The sequence below is a fragment of the Amblyomma mixtum genome, chromosome 7 (genome assembly GCF_055824585.1).
Source record: "Amblyomma mixtum isolate Tamu chromosome 7, ASM5582458v1, whole genome shotgun sequence".
NCBI lineage: Eukaryota > Metazoa > Arthropoda > Arachnida > Ixodida > Ixodidae > Amblyomma > Amblyomma mixtum.
The window spans coordinates 91319389-91336217 of record NC_143018.1 but is presented as its reverse complement, the minus strand read 5'-3'; the positions used below and the strand labels follow the sequence as shown (position 1 = coordinate 91336217).

The 16829-nt window shown below is 48.5% G+C and overlaps 2 protein-coding genes across 2 annotated transcripts; one reads left to right on the top strand and one right to left on the bottom strand.

Moving 5' to 3' along the window:
- Positions 1-1820: 1820 nt before the first annotated feature.
- LOC149336823 (endothelin-converting enzyme 2-like) lies at positions 1821-3827 on the top strand. Its single transcript, XM_089554243.1, has one exon. It carries the CDS (start codon positions 1821-1823, stop codon positions 3825-3827), a length of 2007 nt encoding a protein of 668 aa, XP_089410369.1.
- Positions 3828-4526: 699 nt separating this feature from the next.
- On the bottom strand, positions 4527-12970 carry LOC149336822 (astacin-like metalloprotease toxin 1; the record flags this gene model as incomplete). The annotated part of the gene is made up of 4 exons (XM_089554242.1): positions 4527-4753; positions 7328-7503; positions 10539-10653; positions 12889-12970. Coding segments are annotated over 4 exons (600 nt in total), but the record flags the coding sequence as incomplete, so codon positions are not given.
- Positions 12971-16829: the final 3859 nt, after the last annotated feature.

Sequence of the window (16829 nt, the reverse complement as noted above, 5' to 3'; positions counted from 1 at the left end):
CTGATGCGTAAATAGTCCCACTCCATAGCTTTCAAGCAAACCCATTTTTCTTTTCACTTCTGACAAACGGTTTGCATGAACCAGAACATGCGTATAATAATCCTGTCAGCTAACGTGTTTGAGAGAAGACAAAGAGATATGTTGAACGGCCGAACTTAATACTTCCAACCAACTACGCAGTGGATTGTTGGTGGTCGGCATTTCAATCCGTTCACTCAGCTCCCGGCTGCAATGCGGCACAGACTCTTTGACACTGAAAGGGGAAACCTGCCAGCATGAGACCGGTATTCTTTCTCCGTAGTACGTACCGTCTTTGCCGAAATAGCCAAGTAAATGTGTTTTTTTTTTCATCTCTGTGTAGTAGAGTACTATAGCAGCCTCTGAACTGTAAATATAAGTAAGGTGAGGAGAACCTTTGTCCTCACATATCGAGACCTTTTGCTCTTTAGCGCGCCGAAAGGGCCCTACCGTGCGGTTGTGAAGCGAAACCATTCGCCTGGTAAGGTTTCGCTAAGACAGTACGTTCCGCTGACCAACTGTATTTCTCATTTGTATTTAACTAGGTGAAATACACTGTAGATATCACATGTCCCGTCGTATAATTGAAACAGCGCAAGGTCCAAGGCCCAAGACGAGAGCAGAGGAAAGGAGGAAACGGACAACACAAGTGCTGAACTAACAACAGTGTTGTCCGTTTCCTCCTTTCCTCTGCTCCCTTCTTTGGCCTTGGGCCTTGGGCTGTTTCAGTTATGCCATGCACAAACAACTCGCCTATCAGTTCGCGTTTGTAATGTCCCGTCGTATCCTTCCTTCCAGTTTTCATACATTTCACATATTTCGCAACTGAACTCTCCCCTTAAAAGGGTCCCTGAAAAGGGTCCCTGAAAAGGGTCCCTGAAAAGGGTGTTGGAGGTTGCCTATAAAATGCTCGCTTTATGTAGCGCACAGGCCCACCGAGCGTTCACGCCGCGTACAAGACCTCAAAAGCAATCCGATAATTTACAATACATTTTAAGAACTCCCGCTTCCGCGCCTCGCGGCAACCAGCGGTGCCGAGCTTTCACCGGAATCCGCGCGCATTGCTTCATTTAGCGCTCGTTGCGTCAGCAGTGCAATGCCATCATTGGTTCGCCGCGCCAGCGCCGTCGACGCCAAACCAGTTTAGAAGTCGTTGGCTCCGCCCGCAGGGGAATTCTCTTGTGCGTCGGCGGTCGGCGGAGGGGCCGAGCGCGTAAAGCCGGCGGACCGACATTTCAGCGCGCAAAAAGTGACGAGTGGAGAGGGGAATTCGCAAAGACGCGGAAATTCAAATTTTGACTACAAATAACTAAGCTTCCACAAAGCGCATCAAAAAAATTTTGGCTGGAAGATATTTGTAACGCTGCGTCCTTTAGCACCCTAGGCATATTACATCATTGTTGAGACCCCCTTTCACAGCCCTTTCAAAGACGATAACGTTGCTTGCCTGTGTAGATGCACCCACCAGCAACAATGCAGTAATGTAGGCATTCGTAGTAAACTCTATAGTCGGATAAAACTCAAGTACGAAGCATCTTTTCCCCGTCAAAGGACCGCCCTCCAACCAATGGCGACGGCCGATTCCCGTGGACCTGCTAGCATGGAAGTGCAGGCAGCGCTGTGACAATGCAGGTTGGGGATTATCCCTGACCAAGGAGGGAGGGGACTGTCCCCTTTCATCTGCCCCTACCTGCATTGTCTCGCTAGCAGGCTCACGAGAATCGGCCGACGCCAGTGGTTGGAAGGCGGTCCTCTGACGGGGAAAAGGTGCTTCGTTTTTTAATTGTATCCGACTATTAGTCATGACGGTGGCACTATCCTATTGCCCACCAAGTAAAAAGCTAAACAACATCTCGACCTTTCACCCGCAGGCGGGCCGAAGGAGTCTAGTGAAGCGTGTCGGGATCATCGCCCTCCTAACGTACATCTTCGTTGTCATCGCTGCCGTCGTGCTCGCCATCATCCTCTTCAGCCAGAATGCCCATCCCACTTCAAATGCGTGTGCGACGGCTTTGTGCCGTGAGTACGCCAACATCTTGGCGTCTTCCATCAACGCCTCCGACAGCCCGTGCCAGAGCTTCACGCGCTTCGTGTGCGGCGGCTGGGAGCACAGGCAAGTGCTCAGTGTTCGCGAGATGCTCTACCAGAGGGCTCAGGACCACATGACACAACGTGTGCGAACTATCAGCGTGCCCTCTTTGGGCCAGAATAGCGTCCAGAGTGCGGCCGCTGCCTATAGCAGCTGCGAGCGAGTGCTGAGCGGCCACTCCGACCACCTGGCGGAGATCAAGCAAGCTCTGGCCTGGGTAGGCATTACGTGGCCGTACCCTCAGGATCAGGCGAACATTCTGCGGACCTTGATGTTCACTTCACTGAAGCTCGCTTGGGACGTCATTGCGCACGTCGTGCCAAAGCCGTCCGGCAACAGGACTACGCTGATGGTGAACCCCGGCAGACTGTTCTACCGAATCTTAGAACAGCCGACGTACACAGCATCGGGCATGTCCTTCAAGGCCTACTTTACAAACCTGCGAAGAAGCTTCGGACATGGACGTGGTAACGTTAAAGAGGTGAGCCTTGCGGAAACAGTTGACCTGGAGAAAACGATGGTTTCTTCTGTGGTTCCAAACTATTACGCCCGCACGTTGTCTCCTGTGCCATTGATTCCCCCCCCCCCAGGAATTAGAATTTCCAATGTGGACTGGCTCAACACTTTGCGGCAGCTTGGTTATAATGACACCGCCGCTGTCGAACTTGTAACGACAGGTCCGAACTTCATTGGCGCCTTCTTCGACATCTGGCAAAAGAACGGAGATAAGTATGCGCACCTCCTGTCATCCTGGAGCACGGTGCAAGTGGCCGCGCTCTTTGCGAACAAAGGCTTAATTATCAACTACTATGGCGGCAATGAGAAGGTGGCGTCTGCCCGCTACGGCGCCTTCTGCCTGAGCATGGCTTACCTCCTCTTGCCCGATGCTCTCTTTGGCCTGCATGAGAGCGGATTCGACGGCAGCAACACGCGCGCAAGCGCCGAGCGTGTGACTCGAGCCATTGCGGACACTTTCCGGCGTCGCTTGTCCAGGTGGTCGCACTTCAAAAAGAACATCACCGTCGTCGGCAACTGGGCTGAGCTATACAGTTCAGTAATTCCGTTTAGTGATAGAAGACTCCCTACACACAGTTACGTAGCGCTCGATATGACCCAGTCGCTAGTGAAAAACTGGCGCATGTTGTCGCAGGTTGCAGGGAATGCAGTGGACGACGAAGTCGCTCGCTCCATTAGCTCCCTAAGCCTGTCGGTGGCGTTTGCCAACGAAAGAACCTTTCGGCTGACTCCGGTGTCTGTGTCGTTCCCCATGTTTGACGTCCGGCTCCCCTCTGCGTTCAACTACGGAGGCCTGGGCGGGCAAGTGGCCTCTGCGCTGGCCTGGCTGCTTACCACGGCATACGCCCTGGACTCGAGGACCAGCAGCATCATCGCCAACCTGAGTGCTTGCGTCGAAGAAGACGCCTCACAAGGCTTTTACATCGACCGTCCTCTAAGCCGAGCTGTCGCAGCGGACGCCCTCGTCGAAGCCTACGAGGCCGACGCGTCGCCGAAGCACAGCCCCTTCCCGCGCCTAGGCTCCTACAGCGGAAAGCAGCTCCTCTTCATGGCACTCTGCTTCGTCAGCTGCGGTGGAAGCGAGTCGGGGAACTCGGGCGGTGTCTGTGATCTGGCGATGAGGCAAGTGAAGGAGTTTGCGCGAGCATTTAGGTGCGCGCCTGGCACGCCCCTGAACCCTACTGAACGGTGCGACGTGCTCTGATCGCCTTTCAGCTCAGTTCGAAGTTTTGACAGCCATCTGATGATCTAGTGTAGCGTGTTGTTCTATTTTAGTTGTTAAACTGCGTCGTTAGCTTAAGTATACCATCAAGGGCAATTCAAACCCCTTACCCGCCACCTCGTAATGCTCAGCGACTTTGTACTGCGAGGTAACTGATTACTGGATTCGAAATTTCCCCATGTAATCGGAGCGACTGCAATGAACTACACTGTTAAATGCTTACTCTATACTCCGAGCGGGTTCATGATAAATTCAGAAATCTTCAATTGCTGCGAAAAAATACAGTTTGCTATTTTTGATCTAGTTTTACCATTCTTTATTCTTTTTTACCTCCCTCTAAGCATTTACTTTAAAATTTTAATGTTTTCTTCGTTAACAATGCATTGGGATAAACAAAGCGTATTTTCATTCATGCGCAGTCCCAGGCTGTACTGCGATCGCATTTGTGTAGAATTCTATTTCTTTCTGGTTACCTTAACCTCAATGACTGATGCCTTCTTTCGTTCTTAAGTTTATGTTTTAACAAACCCTCATCTTTTGTCCAACTTGCTTTGCTTCTATTCTTCAGTCGATATCGTAGTTCCAGTTTAGCCCAAGAAACTATGCCGGTGTCTGTTGTGGGGCTACAAGTTTTTTTAAAATCAGCAAACATTTGTTATTTTGTCGTGTATGAGTGGTGGTTTATTTTTTGCAGCGGTAGAGTAATTTGATCCTGCGAATGTCGCTGCGGCTCATTCCCGGCTTGTCGTAGACCTCTTTCAGTTGCTTGCCGTTCTTGTCAAGCATGGTGTTCAGCTTTGGCTTACGAGCAAAGGTCTTCGAGCCGTAAAGCATGACCGAGTTCTTGTCAAAAGGCACCAGCAGACGATTCTCCCAGGGTTCCAGCTTGTCGAACTGTTCTCTGTTTTCTGGGGGAGGGAAGAAGAGGGAAGTATATGGTTAGCGACGAGCACAAAACCATTCAGACACTGCAGCATGTGGTTTCAGCAGTTCTATCCGCTCTTTAATAGTAATGATCGAGCAATCTCTAAATCTTCTGGACCTCCATATACGACGGAAATTCTTTCGTCTATCGTTGTTCCACTCCCTCTACTACAACCATTCAACTTTCGCACACAGGCACATCAGGGGCAGCACATCACATGTCATCTCGTTCCGACCATGCGCATAAAATTCAAACACTTTTTGCTCGCACAAAGTATCAGAATTCCCCATTAGTATTGGCTGTAAGAGAGTGGAATGCTTTACCTGTTTTCATTGCGGCTATTAATCAATCATCATCTTTCCCTTCATCATTACTAACATTCCTTGAATCAGGCGCGCAGCATTGCAGTCTGTTTGAACTTGCCGCCTTGTACCTGTGCTTTGCCTTTTGCGTGTACATATTATTTTTGTTTACTGCACGCTGCACCATGCCCACAATGTGTAACACCGACCCAATTTGATAATTCACGCTTTGTTCTTTCATTCTTGTCTTTCCTATATATTTATTATGTATGAAGTGAACCCTTGAGCAATTTTGTTATCTGTTCTCCCCTCCTATGTAATGCCCAGCCGGACCCTTAGGCTACTTAAATAAATAAACGTTCTGACAGTCACATGACGAAGAAAAACTGGAGTGGACACTAAAGCTCCGCATTAAGGGTATGAGGCGTTAGCGTTAATGGATAAAGGCCCATATTTACGGAATTCTCATTCATTAACTTCATTCTCTACTTTACATTCATAGATCGCTGAGGGGCACCATGCGACTCCTGTCGCTTCAGTGCAGCGTTTAAGCTATGTGCCACCACCGCGGCAGGTTGCTCTTTCAAATACAGCCACTGGTGGAGCTTGTGAGACCTATAGTGCTCTTCCCAAACAACCTCTCGCCACCAGACATTAATTTAACTTCCACCCGACACGGTGTGCAGGTTGTGATGACGTCACAAGCTCACGCGACCTAAGAAACAGGAGTGCCACCTACTTCTCTGAGGATTTTCCGTTCACGCACACGCCTAGTTTCCAGCTGATCGGGAACCTCAATGCTATCAGGCTAAAAGATTGTAACGTGACTTCCATGCAGTAAGTGCTTCAATCCACCATCGTCAACACTTTATTGAAACAACTCCACGCTTTCTCCTTGTTAATTTGATCCTCTTAATTACAGCTATGTGTGCATCATTAGCTTGAGTTTTCACTGTAATCTGTGTTGCGAACTTGAGATCTTTCAATCATTTTGTACAGCACCCTGCTCTGTCCTAACGTCGACATCCAAGCTTGTCCAACATTCTTTGACAAAAATTTTGAATATTAGAAAACTGTAAGGTACCGCTATGGAAATATTGAAGACAATAGTTCATTCTTCCGATATGTAGCAAAATTATTTTAAATTGTTTCCATGGCTCGCATCGAACAGTTGAGAGTGCCAAAGAAAACCATGGGGAACACTTTTGACGATAACAAAAATGTTAATAACAAAAAGATGCAAGCCTGATGCCGACGGCAGATCTGCGAATATATTGACTGTTATAGTGAAATCTTACAATATATATAAAAAAAACTGTGTTCATAAACTGGTTCTCGTTTAAAAATGCTTTTGTCCACAAGTGTTGGCTATGTTCTAGCCCAGCATGTGAACACTGTCAGGATAAATCTATTACATTTTTTTTATTCTCGACGGGCACCAGTCAGCTGGTCATTTCACGACACCGTTGAATTCCAGGCAGTAAAAGAAAACTTGTATATCAAACTAATCGTTGTGTTCGGAACATTTTTCTCTTTGAGGAACAACATTCACAAAATAGTACGGTCGTGTACAAAACCGGCAACCTATTGTTTTTAGCTAGCGATATCTTGAGCGGCTGCGCATATTCCACACAACCTCACAGCCCTGGCCAAATTCACCGACACGTTCACTGAAATAGGGCATTAAGTTCTCTCCGCTAATCATAACTGAGAGGCTAGTCATATTTCGCAAGCTGCACGTCAGACACGGCATTTCTTCATGACGAAACTCCCTGTACATCGCAGGGACGACTGGATACTATTTTTTAACGATTAGAGGCGCCAACCTTTGAGGTCATTTCTTCTTTTCCCCATAACAGTGCTGATAGCCTTACGAACAGTGGAACTGGAGCAATATACCCCAGCGTGCTCTCAATAACATATATTACACTGTTTCTCTCCGCAAGTTGTTTCACTTGTAGTGTGCAGTGACGTCAGAATAGCGAACACACAACGGCAAAAAGTACCGTGGGCTCGCTGAAATCTGACCCACTCACTGCAGCATCTTATGCAACCAACCCCCGAAACCTCCGGAGTCAGGTACGCTCACAGCCCACCGAAACCGAAACTCCAGGCGAACATTGCAGTAAAAAAATATCCGAAACACACTGGGGCATATTCACTCCAGTCATGTTCTTTGAGGCCCTGCGCACCTGCATGAGGCCAAAGCAGAACCTCGCAGCAACAGTCCCCAATCCAACTGAGGCTTTCCTCACCTGGTTCTGCGTTCTCCAGGAAGACGTCGATGTATTCATCCCTGTCGGAGCGCGAGTGCTCGTGGTCGAACCCTATGGCGTGCATCAGCTCGTGGAGTATGGTGCCCCGGTAGAGGCAGCCGGAGCCAAGGGACACGTTCTGAGCACCGCCCTGGCGGCCGATGTGGGAGTAACACCTAAGTCCCATTGAAAGCAGGATGTAAAGGCAGGGTGTAAGAAATGGTAAAATTATGCGGTGTTTTATTATGGAATAGGTCAAACTTTTGCTTGGTAATGCTTGTTCTTAGCCCTATCTAGCTCCAATTTACCACTTTTAGCTCAAGAAGTCATCGCGACTAGAGGCAGAAAAAAAATTAATTGACCTGAGCTTGGTGACGGCCAGATAGGCTTACCGGACTAAGTAAAACGTCATTCAATGTATGGAGTGGCAAAAAACACGAATGATTTAAATAACTCGGCGCACTCGGTTACTAAGCAGGCATCTTTATTACGCCGAAAAAAAAAGCACATTTTCGCCTGGCTCAGTACATTGCAGTTGACTCGCTTGAGACAGCATCATCTTACGGCATGATTAACATACAAAGCAGACGGCTATATCTACTATCAGCAAGAAATGAAACGGAAACAGTACAATTAGCGATGAACAGCAAAATAAGAAGCTCTTAGCCAGAAAAGCTCATTACCAGCTCAGGTTATTTTAACTTCGAAGGCTCAAAGACTCATCGATGGAGGCGAAACGCTAAGTCGCCTGTGTTCTGTGCTAAGTGAGTGCATGCGAAAAATCACCAGGTGGTCGAAATTATTCCGGAGCTCTTTACTATGGCTATTTATCTCTTTATCTGTTTCTTCTCTCACTCCCACCTTCCTCCCTTCCCTAACGACGCGGTTCGAGTGTTACCGAGATCTGAGACAGATACTGCGCCATTTCCTTTCTTCAAAAACCAATTCAATTTCAATTCAGTTCCGAAGTATTAATCAACCTCGCATGTATTTTCTCTCCAGGAGTTAAAAGATTGGTGTTTTTGTGCGGCCACCTCAATATTCTTGTCCCCGTTTCGTTGCTGACAGCACTTCATCAATGCAATGTTAGCAGGAAGACTCATTGTCGCAATAATTCAACACAGTGCGGTTTATGAAGGAGTCGTTGCCACGCAACTCTATGTTTATTGTGTCCACGCTTTTGTAACGAAAGCCTTCCGCTGGCCTCCTGTTGAAGCCAGACTCCGTGCGATCGACAAAGCGCCAGTTAATACGCTGCCCTTCGAGCGTGGTCATCATGCCAGGTCCTGCGCGGAATCGGCGTGAGCCGCATCGAAGCGGTCCGATGAGCTACCCTACCGGGCGGGCGCCCCACGGCAGCTGCGGAACAGCTGATGCAACGGCCATCATAGTGGGGCATTATGAAAGACCACCGCGGGAATGAAAGAGGGCCAAGAGTAAAGCATCGAAGGCCCATGGCGTCGCATCAGCACCTCGTCTACCGCCGTGGTCGCTGACATCTCTAGACAGTGTGTGGAGAGTTCACGGACACAGCACCTCAACTATCCCCTGTCCGTAGCTAATCGTCCTAATCATCACCGTCAGGAACATACGTCGGGGACTAGGGGGACAATGGCACGGGAACAGGAACGGCGCTACTGCCTTCGCAGAAACCGGCCGCGCCTTTGTCAGATATAGCAGCGGCGTGGATTAATCCGTAAATCGTTGTAAATACGCCGCACATGATTGGTCCCCACCAGCCCGAGCCTACAAGGTATTTACGACGTCGAAACTGAGATCTACCCCTGATATCTGCGTTTTCCAACGTCGCCCCGCTTCAAGTGTCGGAATTTCGCCTACGGCGATGCCGGTAGCCGCGAAGATGCTGCGCCGTCGAAGAAACGATGCTTAGTGGTCGGGCCTTTATGCTGTCCTTCTGGTGCCGAACTGTTATGTTGTGAATGCTGTATATAAAGACTGTGTATAAAGTGGTTTTCGTTTCCTTCGCCTTGGCGGGAGGGCGTCACTGGTGTCTGTTCTTTGAATCTCGTCTGTTCATACATCTTTCGTCTTAATCTGGAGAAAACTGGTTTTTGAGGAGAGGAAATGGCGCAGTAATTGTCTCACATATCTCGGTGGGCGCCCGAACCACGCCGTAAGGGGAGAAAGGTATGAGTGAAAGAAGAGAGAAAAAGGTGCCGTACTGGCGGTCACGGGAACAATTTAATAATAAAGAATCCTTTGGCCTAAGCGCATTTACACTAAAGGCCTTAAGCATAAAGGCGCTTTACCTAAAGCCTTTACAACAAAGCCTTTACCCGGAAGATATTTACCATGAAGGCTTTCATCCGAAAAGCCTTTACCATACGGCCTTTACCCTAAAGCCTTCCCGTAAAGGCATTTGACCGCAAGTCATTTACCGCAAAAGCATTTGACCTAAAGACCTTCAACTGAAAGGTCTTTGCCCTAAAGGCCTTTACCTTGAAGGATTTCACCATAAAGGCTATTAATCTAAAAGCCTTTATTATTGCCATCGTCTTTAATGGCCATTATCATTATTTAGTAACGTTCATCATTCCAAAACTACCAGTATAACAAATGATCAAGTTCAACTACTGCCGTCTTGTTTAATGTCTTTGCTTCATCGCCTATGACCACCTTTTACCATCCTACGGTCTACTGCTCAAGGTATCCGACATGGTGACGTCAGGAGGTATTGGAACCACTTTGCTTGGTCAACACCGCCGGGTTTTTTTTGCCATATAATGTCAAATAGTATAATTATATAGCCATATAATGCTTTCGCGTTAATAGAACGAGGGATTGGAAAGGCGGCTTGTTCACATTTTGCATCGATCGTTGCTTGAGAGCCTGTCTCTTGCAAAGCTGTGCAGGAATCGGCGTCGGTGTAGTCGCTCTCACCGAAACTTTCACGTCGATGTCTCGTTGGCAGGAAAATGTTGCCTGGGGTGTCCTCTGCCATAAAGGCCGAGGCCGCAGGGAAGTGAGCTCGTTTTATGATTCTCTACCCTTGGTCACGCGGCAAGCGTGGGTTTGAGAAACGGTGCCCTGACTGGGACACAGCATAGATGCAACATGTATAGGTATATCATAATGACTTCTGGACACTACAGGATGGTGAACATGAAAGATTTCCCTCGACATGGCAATTTACAGCGTACGCTCTTGGGTTCTGGATTGCATGACATGTAGTTTTCTTCAGAAAGCTCACCCATCTCCACGCATAATGGAAATGTAGTTAGGATGCCTTTTCCGAGGCACAAAGCGAATGCAGGTGTGCGACTCGATTTCGTCCATGGCCTGCCGAATCCTCTTCGTGGAGCGACCTGGAACAAAAGGGAGAGGCAGCGTATACGCTTCGTTACCGCCGTTTACCAGGCCGAGATGGCCTACGCAGGTGGTCCGACTAAAACGCGTCCAGTGATGTTTGCACCATCATGTCGTACAGCGGTTACAGAATCAAAGTCAGTGGAACACTGACGCGGGGTGGAAAGTCTGGCCTCTGTCGGTCTCTTGTAACCGGGCTTTTTTAAAGGAAGCACCCAGAGACCACCAGAGAGAATCGCGCACACTCGGAACTTAAAAGGCGTTGCAGGAACGAAGAAAATATCGCAAAATTTGTTCCGCCCAAATACCGAAAACTACACCTCCTAGTTTCTTACAGCCTTTTTCAAATGTGCCCGGCCACTTGGTTACCTGTCGAGCCATGTTGCAAGGCACTTACAGCACCAGTGTGGTAGTAGATCCCTAGGGAGAGACCAAACTTCTTGTCCTTCCTCATCCAGTAAAGTTCTGATCAGTTTCAGTCGGACCACCTGCGTAGGCCATCGCGGCCTGGTAAATGGCGGTAACGAAGCGTATACGCTGCCTCTCCTTTTTGTTCCAGGTCGCTCCACGAAGAGGATTCGGAAGGCCATGGACGAAATCGAGTCGCACACCTGCATTAGCTTTGTGCCTCGGAAAAGGCATACTGATCGACAGCGAGCCGTGTGATCCGGACACTTTTTCAAAAGGCTGTACACGTTAATATTCAGGGTATATATAATTATACTTGGAATTACACATTACACTTGGTGGAGGGGATGCCTGCTCTTCGCTGGAGCTACGCTACGATTCCCAGGCAACCAGGCTCTACCACGACGTCCGAAACCTCGGCCCAATCTGTCCCCACCGCTGTCATTTGTTCCAGTGCCGTCCGTCAACGCTACCCTACGATCTCCAGCGGCACTGACAACACCGATGTAGAAGATTGGCTGGCCTCCTACGAACGCGTGAGTGTTTACAACAAATGGGATGACGTCGTTATGGTTCCCCAACTTATGGTTCCCCAAACATGAAGCGGATTTTACTACCTGGGCGGCTCTAAAAACCAGCCTGACTGACGTCTTCGGCCGCCCCGCTGTCCGAAAACTTCGTGCCGAACAACGGTTGCGCAGTCGTGCCCAGCAGAACGGCGAGAACTTCACGAGTTATATCGAGGACGTCGTTGATTTGTGTAAGCGGCTCAATCCATCTATGAGTGAGGCTGACAAAATCCGACACATTCTGAAAGGAATTGAGGATGATGCGTTTCAAATGTTGGTGTCTAAAGATCCCCAAACCGTCTCCGACGCGTGTCTTTGCGTCAGAGCTACGACGAGCTCCGGAAACAGCGACATGTCACCCGCCATACCACTTGCTCGGACGACACCATTTCGAGCTTGGCAGCAGCCAGTCCTGCCCACGATCAGCTGAGCCGACACTTCTTCAGCACATCAAGCAGTTTGTGCGGGAGGAGGTCGCTCGTCAATTATCGCTGGTTACCTGCCAACCCACAACAACGCCATCGCTGTCGCCTTCTATTCAGCGTGTCATCCAGGAGCAGGTAGCTGAGGTCCCGCCGCCTCCTAACCCACCCCCTCACCAGAAAAACCCACCAGAAAAAAAAAGCCAGGCTTTTTTGTAGAGACCACTTTAGCCACTTCTGTTTGCTCCGTTGTCTTGTCTGCTCCTTGCAGCCATGTTTTCCCCCGTACCATTACCGAGTTAAATCGACTAGTATCATCATCAGTAGCTGACACTGATGCTTTAGAATAGGCCATTCATTGAGTTGTTGATTTTTTTCACGTCTTGCTCTGCACTTTTTGTTTTGTGTTTCTGGTACCCGTCATGCCAAGGCCCTTCACTGGGCCTGCAGTATGCTCCAGATAAATAAACGTATGAGTACAGTCGGGGACAAAAGTCTCCGGACTACGTGTTCCTCTAAAAAAGCCGATAGCTCTGCTATAAGTCGGCGGCTGGAGACCACACTTGTGAAGGTAAAAGTTAATTTTTGTTCTTTCATCTCCACACGAGCGGTCTCCAGCCGCTGTCTGGTGGTAGAGCTATCGGCTTCGTTTGAGGGTCACGTGGTCCGGAGGCTTTTGTCCCCGACTGTACATTCGAATAAAACGGCACATACTCAAGTAGCGGCACCCAGACGGGGCTCAAGAATCATGTTGACAGGCTAACAAATGAGTTAAAGGTGTTTTTGTTGTTCATTGCTGATCTTACGTCTAGCCAGACGTTTCGCATGTACTTACGGATGCTATTGGTAATGACGTAAGGAACGATGCCTCCGGGCCACAGTTCGTCCTGTTCGGTCACTGCATTCCGCTGCACATTCGAAAAAAATTACGGAGGGCACTTAAGACCACTTGCGTAATGTGAATGCGAAAGGTTTTGTGTGTCTCCATGAGCCACTAGTTAACTACGTTTGTTTAATAGTTAATAGCTAGTACGAGTATCTCGAGGGCATTTACGGTGAAGGCCTTTAGCAAAAACCACAAGACTAAGTGTATATATTGAGCGCCGCTCTAAGCAAGCCACCCTCTCACTTCTGGCTTGCTTCACCTCCACATGCACCACTCTCGCCCTAGAAGTACACGGAATCTCCGATGCTATCAAACACGTTACCACTCCTCCAACTTCCTGAAAGTCCTCCTGAAAGTCTCCACACACTCGCAGGCAGCTCTGCGGGCTTTTTACGAAAAATTCCTCCCCTTTCCTACTCGGTCGTCCTTAGATGCTGCACTCATAGCATAGAGCCCACGACCGGTGGCCCTTCGGTGGATCCCTGGTCACATGGGCATTACCTGCAATGAGCTGGCTCTCCAGCTTGCCTGGGAAACTATACACCGGGCGCCGGGGATTCCATGCACGAGCCCACCGATGGAGCAGACGGTCAGGGCTTGCACTCAATGCCCACGAACACTATACACGCCAAAAATTGGAATTAGCTGATTTACCACCGCCACACCCAACCTTACCGATCCGTGAAGCTGGCATCCTTCGCCGAATACAGTTTAATCTGCTTCATACTCCAGCCAAACTCTGTTTTTACCGGTACACTTACGCACCTCAGTGCTCAAGCTGTCCCCACGCAGAGGCAGGTTTAGAACACTGCCTTACACCGTGCCACACAGCCTTCTAGTCCACCGCCTATTCTTTCCCCTATCCCACAGTGGCCCATCTGACTAGCATCCCTGAACTTGACGTTGAAAATGATATACTATGTAGATATAGAAGGACCGTCGCCCCAGGGTTTTTACAGGACTGTTTAAGTTCTCCAGGGAACACAGATTAACAGGTTTTCCTTTCAGTCTCCCCATGCCGAGCACGCATAGGAGGCAGCCACTGCGCTAACCGCTGCGGATCATAAATTACAGATTCGCGTCACACCTGTATGAGTTACCCGGAAGTCGAGGTATCAACCCTGCCCTACCGCCTCTTAAAGTGAGCAGACGTTGATGCCGACCGCAGCCCAAAACGCATCCTCTGGGCTCCAGGCCACCAGGGTCTGAGAGGTAAAGGTGCCGCTGACGTGGCCGCCAGAGCGCTTACCGACCGGGAACCCCAACCCAGTTCTTCTGGATCTTAGCATGTTTTTATTTATTTATTTATTTTATTTAGGACATACTGCAGGCCCAGTGAAGGGCCCTGGCAGGAGGGGCACAATAAACACAATACAAAAAAGCACAAAACAAAAAGTACAAGGCAAGTAAAACAAAAAAAAAAAAAAATCAATGAACGGCCTGTTCAATGGCATCAATGTCAACTGTTGATGATGGTGGCAACTGATTCCACTCGTTAATAGTGCGGGGAAAAAAAGAGAATTTGACAGCCACTTGACAGTTAGGCAGCCACTTCTGCGGTTCCGCGAAATTTAACGACTACCACGAGCGTCACCACTTGCTCCTGGTTCCCGCAAGAGAGCTGTGTAGGGCTGAGGAACGCATACCGAAAAGATTGCGGGCCAATACCCTAATGTGTCCCGCAATCACCGAACACTTTGATCCTCAATTCGACGGACGGTGGCCACACGGTGGGGAAGTTTGCGATAATTTCCACATGGTTTAGGCATGTCAGAAGCACCTTTGCCTCCTCCTTTCCTTTTCCCCGCTAGACAGGCATCGGTGGCGGCCCTATCCCAATGCGGGGGGCTGAAGTCTCAAAGGGCTCCAGTCCAACGGGCGCGGGTGGCGGCTTTGTCCTGTGGCGTCCCGAACTCTCTCAAGTAAAGGGTCATTTTCAGCTCGCAAATTCTCAAAATCGAATTAAAGTTTTTCACCTCCACCATTTCGTGGTACCACCCAGTAACTAGCAGCTATGCGCGCGGGCCTGCATGTTAGAGGCCGCCGCAGTGATGATGTACTCCAACGAAACCGCCAGAGGGGATGCGACGAATAAGTTTTGTTTATGGTTTATTGGGAGTTAACGTCTCAAAGTGAATCAGGCTATGAGGGACGGCGAAGTGAAGGGCTACGGAAATTTCGACCATCTGGGGTTCTTTAAAGTGCACTGACATCGCACAGTACACGGGCCTCTAGAGTTTCGCCTGCATCGAAATTCGACCGCCGCGGCCAGGATCGAACCCACGTCTTTCGGGTCAGCAGCTGAGCGCCATAACTACAGGCCGGATTTTTAGGCACTAAAAAGCACGTTTTAGGCGCCATAAATAGGCGGATAAAATTGCATTTTAGGCACCTAACGGAGAAAAATAGGCACTATAAACTTTATCAAAAGTGCGCACAGTTCCGAATTTGAGCGCGCAATATCTGCCCTAAAATAAAACAAAAACACAGCAGGAATGATTTGGGACCTTAAGCAAGGTGCGAGCATTGGAAGCCGTTTTTTTCTTAAGGCTGTCTTGCAACTTTTCGCACAATACACATGCTTCAGCAGAGCAAAAGGGATGGTTACAACCGTTTTGAAACATTTTGGTATACCTCGAAACAAACAATTCGCTTGTCGTGTACAAAAGTAGAAAACAATGAACACCTTAACAGGAGGCCATGTATTTAAAAATTGATAGGAGCATTGTCAATTGAAAGCATCTGACAAATGAGTTCAGTCTTCGCTCACACGGGAATTGAACAGTGTTTTATAGTTTGTGGCCTCACGTGTCTGCAGCCACGCGACTATCAAATGGTGCTTGCCATTAGAAGGGTCTGGAAACCATAAATACGAGGTGCTAGAAAATGTTACACACAGTGCTGCTTGATGCGGAATATGCCGAAAAGAATCATAGTTCTGCACGGGCCTACGTAGGTACATCCACGAGGATCCATGGTAAAATAAACATCATCCATCAAGAAATCACTGTTGAAGCTATGGAAGCAGTAGCAGAGAAGCACCATCTCCAGGTTGATGGACTCAAATTTATGCCTCTTATTAGTAAGAACAAGCTGGTATGCTGAAAAGGAACGCTCAACATCAACGGATGTTACAGGAGCGTGCTTGTACTTAGGAACATTTGATTGCTTCACACTGTTCGGTATCATAGAATGTTCACCAGTAAGTACTCCTGAAATTTGCTTGAGGACTGAGAATACCTCGTTTTTGTCCAAGACGGACTGCAACTTTGCGCGGATTTTCTCGGCAACTTCTCCGTGAGGAAGAGCAGCCATTCGTTGCTGCAGATTCTCAATTAGTCCAATGTTGGTAGTGAGCATTACATCCCCACATTCCATTTTTGTTATAGTGCTCGCAAGAAAAGTGAAGTAAACGCACAAGTAAGCGAGTTTTCCTTCGAGGTTGTCCTGAGAGAGGGCAGCTTGAGCCCTCCTGACTAGAGCACTCTTATCACCTGAGAAACTGTTTATGACGGTCTTCAGGTCAGAAAGGTGGTAGTTGTAGTATTGAACGGCGTCCAGCCACGTTCCCCAACGTGTGATGATAGGTTCCGGCGGGAAAGGCACTTCCGGAAACTGCTCTTTAAACGCGCGCACACGAGAAGGCGCTTTAAAAAACACACCCTTGACTGAAGCAATGAGTTCATTAACGTCCTTGAAGTGCTTTCTGAGTTCTTCAGAAAGAAAAATATCTTCAGAAAAAATCAGTTCAATTGTTTCCAGCAGGTTTATGGAACATTTTACAGTTTATTTGGACGAACTTATGACTTACTCCGTATACTTTCCAAAATGTAGTGCCATCTGGTCAACTACCACTTTAACAACCCAAGCCATCAACAAGCTGCCACGAT

Coding starts and splice junctions, on each gene's coding strand:
- LOC149336823 (XM_089554243.1), top strand. CDS start 1,821: ATGACGGTGGCACTATCCTATTGCCCACCAAGTAAAAAGCTAAACAAC.